The 9016-nt window shown below is 36.6% G+C and overlaps 1 protein-coding gene and 1 long non-coding RNA gene across 3 annotated transcripts in view; one reads left to right on the top strand and one right to left on the bottom strand.

Moving 5' to 3' along the window:
- Positions 1-967: 967 nt before the first annotated feature.
- LOC107751478 (aryl hydrocarbon receptor-like) overlaps positions 968-9016 on the top strand; it is a 68198-nt gene continuing 60149 nt past the window's right edge. For both annotated transcript variants that reach the window (XM_016567218.1, XM_016567219.1), the window contains exon 1: positions 968-1305. In XM_016567218.1, the coding sequence (XP_016422704.1) occupies positions 1247-1305 (59 nt within the window). In that variant the 5' untranslated portion in view covers positions 968-1246. The remainder of the gene's footprint in view (positions 1306-9016) is intronic.
- Positions 3820-9016, bottom strand: part of LOC107751480 (uncharacterized) — a 16011-nt gene continuing 10814 nt past the window's right edge. The window contains exons 3-4 of the long non-coding RNA XR_001641250.1: positions 4928-4931; positions 3820-3972 (exon numbers count right to left, since the gene is read on the bottom strand). This is a non-coding gene — a long non-coding RNA (uncharacterized LOC107751480). The remainder of the gene's footprint in view (positions 3973-4927; positions 4932-9016) is intronic.

Raw genomic sequence — 9016 nt, forward strand, 5'->3', positions numbered from 1 at the left:
TAGTGCCAAAAAGCATTTGAGCATTTGATCACTTGAGCTTCACAAAAAAATATTTAAATGTCATTGCTTTAGATAATAAAATTTGCAAAGAAATCCAGCTAGAGTTTTCACAGAATTAAAATCACTGCTTCGAGCCATTTTTGCAAGTACTTGTAATCAACTAGTCCCAAGGTGATTTTAGGGAATGTATGAAGTCAGTTCCCCTGAAGTTCACACAGGTGTAGTTCATCACATTAGCTATGAACGTCATCCAGAGCGTTTCACAACCAGGAAGTGTCACTATACTGTTTGTCTTCATTTTGAACAGTATATATATATAGTGTATAATCATAAACACACTATAAACAAACGCTTTGCTTGAAAGGTATTCTTGTACTGTCTTTTAAAAAATATCATTTGTTTTGAAATTTTGTTATATAATGCTATGACATTCAGACATTTTAGGTGTGGCTTAAGTGTGCAAACACTTATAGGCCTATAACAATAGTAACAGTAACTACAATAACTATGGATAAACACATATCAAAAGCAATCAATCATGGCTGTTTTTATGCGATTACAGTAAATGACCACTAATTATGTTAGTAATATTCCAATAAATGTTTTATTTTGTCTGGATTTTGTATTTTATAATACACATTTTCTACACTAATGCAAGTTTGAACATATTTTTACAGAAATCTCAAATAAATGTATGTAAAATAATAATAACAACTTTATTGACCGAACAACGTTGCAAGTGTACCAAGTGCAGCCGAGTGAGGGTGCAATGCTTCTTTTCTCCAGTCCACCTTAAGAACGCCCCTGTATTTATGATTTCCTGAAAACTTTTCCAACCAATCACAAAGCGTCCAGCTTACCTGCCTAGCGCTCTGGCGCTTATGATTGGTCGACGCTCAGAACTCTCAGCCAGTCCGCTGCCTGCAAGCGCTGTTTGGAGCCACTAGAGAATGACAGGTCGAAAAAAACAAAAAAGGAAGGAAAATTTGCTCAGATCACGCCATTGCCATTCGCCGTGGAGGATGAAAACTTTAGGAAACTTTTCGTCTTCATTTTAAGCCGCTTTCGGTCTAAAGAACCGACGCCGACAGAAATTACATCTGAACTGGACATATTCTCCTCTTGTTTGTGTATATGTGAGAGGATTTACCTGAATAACGCACACTTTCATCGACATTTGAAGGAAACCGAGGGGATTTTAGACGCTAGTCATATTTTAAACACTTCCCAGAGACACCAGACAACCATGTCTGGGGGTATCGGTATATATGCGGTCAAGAAACGGAAGAAGCCCGTTCAGAAAATGTAAGTTTTTGTGGGAATTCTCACGTTCAAGTTCAAACCGCGCACGCGCCTCGCGCAGCAAGGTTATTTATACAATGTAACAAAATTTCGAACGGCTATGTAATGTTTCACTATAACATTCTGACAATTGAATGGAGCGCGTTTTATTCAGCAAATGGTACATAGTGTCATTTGCTGTACAGAACGACAGAACGTGCTAAACTGTGTTTGAAGGTAACTGTACATTACTATATATATATATGTGTGTGCGTGCGTGCGTGTGTGTGTGAGAGAGAAATTGGAATTGCCTACGTTTTCATATAGAAAAGGCTAAATGAAACGCTGCACACAATACATAATTAGGCTTATGAACTAATGTTTTGGTCTGCAAAATGTCTCCCTGAGGTGATTTTTGACTTTCCCTTGAATCTCGGGAAAGTTTCATTTACTGTAATAACAAACTAAAATGTAACATTTAAGTGTAATTTCTGAGATGTAAAATCAAAGTGTTGTGCCAAAGTCCAGTTTGTTTTCTGCCACTTTGAATTGAACTGAAGACATTTGAGTCACAGAACTGAGCAAAAGTGACAATTATTGCAAAAAGTTTAATAGCTGGAAACAAAGTTGCTGTGTAATGATGAAAACATTGTGTTTGTTGCATCACAAACAAAAGAAAGTCTGAATTTGACCCAGAGCTGTATCCGTCGGGACACCTTAAGATCCAGGCATGGTGTGTCTAGTTCTGGGTCTGGCATGGAAATAGTACTCTTGTATTAATCATAATCAAGTTGAGAGTTGGCGGCGCTCTCACGCGATGCTTACACGAGGGAGGGGTGAGCCGGGGGGAGTATGTTATTGCAATCTGATATAGTCTTTTTTCACATCATGAGAACACAGGGTTTTTGTTTGTTTTTTTTGTTTTTTTTACTTTTTGCTTTTTTTTCGCTCGTTCCCCCCTCCTCAAATTAACATATTTTTTAAGTCACGCAAACTCTTACGCAACTGTGGTGGAACTGGCTGAAAAGCCAAAGCACGCCTCTGAGTTGATGTAGGAGCTTGCTGATGCTCTACTTTCATGATTTTGCAGATAGTTTGGTTGGGGAAAAAATGCAGTTGTCTTGAAGAGAATGACTTTATGGGAGCAGGAATATGCTTAATGCATCTGATTTAGTTCTGTGCATAACGTCTGTTGCACCGAAACATGGATTTGTGTCACTTCTTGAACAATAACTTTGCTTTTCTTTATCTAGAGCTTTCTCACTTTACATTTACAGTGTTCATGTTACACATATTGCATGCAAATATAATGGATCATAATAGTAGGGATGCTAACAAAGCAGATCCACACTAGTTTCTTTTTAAGAACACTGTAAAAGAAGTTTGTCAGGTGATCTTAATATTATCAGAGGGTCAAATCAAGCATATTATTAAATATTGGTAGTGATCAATGCTTTGTGTGTGTGTGTGGTGTGTGTGTGTGTTGGTCAGTGGCACTATTTAGACAGAAAGGTGGCAACTGCTTGATATAATGGCAATATACAATTAGATGTAGATAATTCATAAATTCACACTTTTTTGCTTAATTTGTTCTTCAGTATCAGGTTACCAATAAGTATATGCTGTTATTTTAATAGTCGCAGTTGCATATGTAAGAGAAAAACATAAAAATACATTTGTGTTTCCATTTCTATCGCACAACAAGTAGTAATATGTTTGTTGTTAGTTTTATTATTAAGGTATTGTGCTACATTTTATGATTAATAACATTATTATTATTATGTCAAAAATTACAAAAGCAGTATTAAAAATTGGTTCTCCATATCAATTTTCAGATGCAAACCTACAAATATTTTTTATTTATATATATTTTTTTATATTGCTCTTTTTAAAAATGGAAATCGGTCAATATAGCTATATACAATTAAATTTATTTTATTATTTTAATTAAAGTGTCTGGATTTTTATTGGTTTATTTAGATAGGTGCAGTACATTAAAAAAAAACATGATTTCAGCCAAAAAAAAAAAAAGCATTATACATAGAGAATATAGCATGTTAATGTGCATTCCAGGTCCTAGATCAGGTCAAAATGGCTCTTTAGTGTACCAACTGCGCTTTTTCACAGTATACTCAAGTAATCCTGCAATATGAACACTAATGTAAAGTGTGACTGTTTATTTCTCAGGCATTTTGTTTTAGGTTTAAATATTTATTACTGATTTATATCACTTAAGTTGATGGACAGGAGGGATATGTGTGATAATTTGATGTGTCTGCAAACTGTTCCGTAAGAGTGCAGTGGCGCAGAACTCCATACCTGTTGACAGCCCCGTCAGGCCCACCCACTGGGTAATGTGTATATTACGGCCGTCATTGGCGCAGGAGACGGACGACCTTTGCACGGTATGTCCACACTTCAGAATAGCTACTTACTGGAGCTTGAACTGCAGTGTGTGTTTTAGCATGCTGATAGACGTCCAAACGAGCCAGTAGGGTGGCGAAGCGCTGGAGCAGCCAAAGACCAACTGCACTTTTTCACAGTATACTCAAGTAATCCTGCAATATGAACACTAATGTAAAGTGTGACTGTTTATTTCTCAGGCATTTTGTTTTAGGTTTAAATATTTATTACTGATTTATATCACTTAAGTTGATGGACAGGAGGGATATGTGTGATAATTTGATGTGTCTGCAAACTGTTCCGTAAGAGTGCAGTGGCGCAGAACTCCATACCTGTTGACAGCCCCGTCAGGCCCACCCACTGGGTAATGTGTATATTACGGCCGTCATTGGCGCAGGAGACGGACGACCTTTGCACGGTATGTCCACACTTCAGAATAGCTACTTACTGGAGCTTGAACTGCAGTGTGTGTTTTAGCATGCTGATAGACGTCCAAACGAGCCAGTAGGGTGGCGAAGCGCTGGAGCAGCCAAAGACTGCGACTGACACAAAGAGGGTATTGAGAGGGAGTGTAACCAGACCCCTGGCTTCACACCGACGTAGCTGGAAGTTGGAATGCTGTAGAACCTCTCTCTCTCTCTAAAGAACCTTGTCAAGATTTCCTCACTTCTAACCTCACCCTTCTGCTGAAAACAGTTGGAACTTCAACTGGAAGTTTTCAGCATCTCAACGGCGGGTTGAAAAAGTCAGCATGAGTTTGAAATTGTCAGGAAAAGTAATGCAGCCTTGCTGAATGAAATCAATTTCTTAAAGGAAAACATTTCCGGACCTCAAGCTTTTGAACGGTAGTGTACAAATATTTCTCCTAACAGTTGAATATCAAAAACATACTTGCAAAAAATGAACTGGCTAACCTCACCCTCTTGCAGTTGGAACTTCAAATTGAAGTTTTCAGCGTCTCACTGTGGTTTGGGAAAAATCAGCATGACATTGAAATTGTTAGGAGGAGTAATACAGCAAATACTGACATCTAACAGATGCCTTAAAGGGTTAGTTCACCCAAAAATGAAAATTAGGCTGCGTTTTACTTTTGGGTGAACTAACCCTTTAAAATTAAAATAGATAGTTGTAAATATGCCAATGTTTATGGCAGTATATGCCAGTATGTAAGTTTCCTTCAAACTGCAAGGTGATTTGACCTAATTTTTAGTGTTACTGAGCAAATGGACCAACCTGAATCTACACTCCTAATAAAAAAGGTTCTTTATTGGCACAAAGAACCTTTCCACATTCCATAGTGGAAAAAGCTCTTTAGATTATTATTAAAATGTTCTTCACACTAAGAAAAATGGTTCTTTTAAGAACTGTTCATTGAAAGGTTCTTTGGGGAACCAAAAATGTCCCCCCCCCTTTTTTATTTTTAAGAGTGATTGGTGTAAACAGTTTTGTTGAGACTATTTAAAACAACAGTTGTTGAACCAAAATTAAAACTGTATGATGTTCGTTCTTCTGTGGAACCTAAAAAGAAAACATTTTGAAGAATGTTTAACTTTTTTTTGGCCGTACTATGAAAGTCATTGGGCTCTTAGTATGTTGTGTTGAACCCTGTTTGCTTTCATTGTATGGACAAGAAAAGGTGAAACATTCTTTAAAATATGACTTCCACCGCATAGCAAGAAACAGTTTTTAAAAACATCTTTTGTGTTCGACAGAAGAAAGATACTCATACAGGTGAGTAGACGGTAACTGATTGTTAATTTTTTAAGTGAATAATCCCAATCCCATCTGAAGTCAGTAGGGTTATTAGCTGTAATTGAAACTGTCTGTAGACTACATCATTATTTAAATACAGATTTGCTTGAATAAAGATCAACTGGTTTGCTTATTGCTCACATGACAGTCCTGCCTCCAGTTGTGATGTAAGGCAGTTTGCACCCTGACAAAGCGCCTTAGAAAAGGCATGTTTTCTGCGTTGTGCCTTTGAGATGGGTCTTTCTGGCGCAGGAGCTCGGGTACATTGATACTAGGCTTTGATGTGTGCTGAAAGAAATTTGGGTCAGCACCAGTGCAGAGTGTCCCTCCCTCACAGACTAGAGTTTCAGCCAGTCCGTCACTTCAAATACCCACAAATCTTGTCTCGATGAAGGTATGAGGAAAGCAGACACTTGATAATGATGCTGATGTGTCTCTGCTTGGTCAGATAAAATTTGCCGCAGTGACTCAAGTGTAGTGACAGAACTTGAATTTGTACCTGCTGACCTTAGGACCAGGCGGTATAGCTAGAAAAAGTTTTTATTTTAACAAATATGTAATTATTAAAGAAACCATTTCAATTTGCAATTTAAAATAAATGTTTACTATTTGATTATATTTTAAAATCTGTTAACGTTGAAATTATAGACACTATTAAAATATTAACATTCCCAATTGTGAAACACAGTATAGTATAATGACATGATCTTTAAGAAATGTACCGTAGTTGCCAAATATTATGAATAATTAATATATCTTGCAGCCCTAACTGACCTTCTGGGTCACAGTGTGATGCATTGAATGCATGCCATTGGAGCCAATTTTAGTTCTGTTCTCCCCCATCCCCACCTCCTCTCCCCCCCCCCAGCTTGGGTTTTTGATCCAAACCAGATGTGGCTGAGCTTCAGCTGAGGTTATCGGGTGGAAAGCAACCACTGTTGGCTGAATTCGCCCTTTTCTTTCTGATCTCAGAACTGTTTTCATGGAAAAAACTCAAAAGGAGTTTGGCAACTGGACTGAGGTAAAACCACTACCATCAAAAATTGACACGCTTGACTGACTTTTTCATGATCTTCAAAACCTTTTTAATAAATAAATAAATATATATTGATTATTTCTGAATTTATTATTACTATTATTACTAATTTATTTGTGTTTTAATTAGCCTATTTATGCATGCATGCATGCTGCTACATAATTCCCATGCTAAATTTCTGGTATTTTATAAAGACTATTATTATTCTGACATGTGTACAATACAGTAATAGTCCTAATGAAGAATGAAAAGTTGGTCCAAACTTTTGACTGGTGTATCGACACTTTCCATACTGTAACAAGGATGTGGAAAACCGAGACAGAGATTTGCAGGAATGTACCATGGGATTTGTAGTAAAAATTTTCTCAAGCTAGATTGCCAAATGCTTTCAGATTGTTCTTTCTCTGTGTCCTCAGTAAACCTTTCAAGCAACGCAACACATGGAGACACAAAAGCTGTTGTGCAACAGTGACTGCAAACGTTTTCAAACCGTCTTTCCAGTGGTAGAGTTTTCAGAACAAGTGCCAAATTTAAAAGGAAAGTGAGGGAAAAGAAAGAATCAGTTGTACAGTATGTATAGAAAAGAAGAAAAGGGAGAGCAAAAAACAGAGAAATGTGCATTAAAAGAATGTGACACAGCAAGAACAAAGAGATGCGTCTTCCGATGGTCCTCTGTGTATTCCAGGCAGCATGAGAAACCCTGTTGCATGTTGGGACCTGCAAGAGGAAAACAGTCATGATGTCATACCTCATGTGATTGTAACACTTGTACACTAAAGGACAGAAGAAAGAATGAGAGATTTCAGATGTTCCCTCTGTAGTGATGTCTTCAATACAATAAACTATATACTTTGCCAACCTCAGCGAGCACAGCAAATGTTGGGAGGTTCACATGATCAGAACTCCGATCACTGGATCAGATGTACTGTAATTCAGGAGGAATGTCGAAGCTCTATTTCCCGCGATAGGACTTTCCAAACAAATAATCATGGACGATAGACCAATAGAACAAAGCCACCATGTTGGTAATTGCAAATATTGTGAAGCTGAAAACAATTAAAAATTTCAGTAGGAAGTTATGGTTAGTTGGTCTGTTAGTAATGCTATGTAGCTACGCACAAGAGACTTCATTGTGAGGCCGGGCTTTTAATACTATTTGACCATCATGATGGACCCACAAAGAACTGTATGACCTTGCTTTATAGTCTTCATGTGTTTTTCATTTTGTTAAATTGTTTAAAAAGAGTACTCAAGAATATATTTAATTGCTCTGGAAATGTTGTCACTGGAATGAAGGCAACATTTACTTTAAAGGCAATATCGCGTTCATAATCGCAGATGAATCGCATTCGATTATGAACGCAATATTGCCTAGCTTGTCAGTGAACTACGGCTCTGTGTATTAAATGTCGCTCCATCTGAAAGCAGGTGATGGCAATTTACTACCAATCACGGAACCGGCTTTACTGATGAGATGCGCTTGACAATCGCATGCGATTAATTGCACAGCCCTATGTTATAGTAGATGTTTTTAAATATAAAAATTGCTATTTATGTACAAGGCAAATGTATGAATGTTGTTAGTATTATTAATATATGTTTTATTTTGTTTTGTCTTGTATTTTCATACCAATGTTTTTAAAAAATATATTTTTTCTTTTTTTATTATATTTTTATTCTTAGAAAAATTTAAATAACTTTTATATGGGCCTTTCAGGTCAAATGTACAAATTGTATTTATTTTGTATACAGTAAATGTCAATATTTATCAAAATATGCTAATATTTTAGTATATTTTTTGTTTATTATATTTATATTATTTTTCAAAACTTAAATATTTTATATGAGCTTTTAATTTGCAATAATATGTGTGAATTATATAGATATAATGTAACTCCTTACAGCACAATTGACAGCCAAATTAAAACCAAAACATTCCAAATAAATGATTGTCAATTTATATTAAAAATATGCATTTAAACATACTTTGTAATATATTGTCCATGGACAGTTAGCCCTGAAAAATAACCATTTGGAGATACAAAAAAAAAAAAAATCACCATCGAAGGCCGTTCAGATGAACGGAATCTCCTGAGAAATGAAATAGTAGGTGAATCAATGCTGCGCCAACAATGATGCGCTCCTTCGTGTCATTTTAGAGATCTGGAGCTCAGGGCCGAAGGGGAAGGAAGGGGCTGAACGCGCTCTTTTGTCCCTGCAGGCTCTTTTTTTCTGAGGTTAGTTATACTTTCTGGGAAAACATAATTAGTGTTCGGCTCAGATGGCTAGAGTTACCGCTCTTAGTCTTCTGGGCTGGCAGGCAATGAAAAGGCAGTACGAGGTTGAGTTACAGTCATAGTTTTGATGGCCGTGATTCCATTAAGAGTCTTCAAGCTTAGATAATGGATTTTATGTCAGAGATAGGGATGTAACGGTATGAAAATTTCACATCACAATTATAGTGACCAAAGTTATCACGATTATCAATATTATCACGGTTTTGTTAAAATTAGATGAAAATGTTCAAAAAGAACTGATACACAC

This window comes from Sinocyclocheilus rhinocerous, unplaced genomic scaffold (genome assembly GCF_001515625.1).
Source record: "Sinocyclocheilus rhinocerous isolate Xijiao unplaced genomic scaffold, SAMN03320098_v1.1 scaffold2046, whole genome shotgun sequence".
NCBI classification, from domain to species: domain Eukaryota; kingdom Metazoa; phylum Chordata; class Actinopteri; order Cypriniformes; family Cyprinidae; genus Sinocyclocheilus; species Sinocyclocheilus rhinocerous.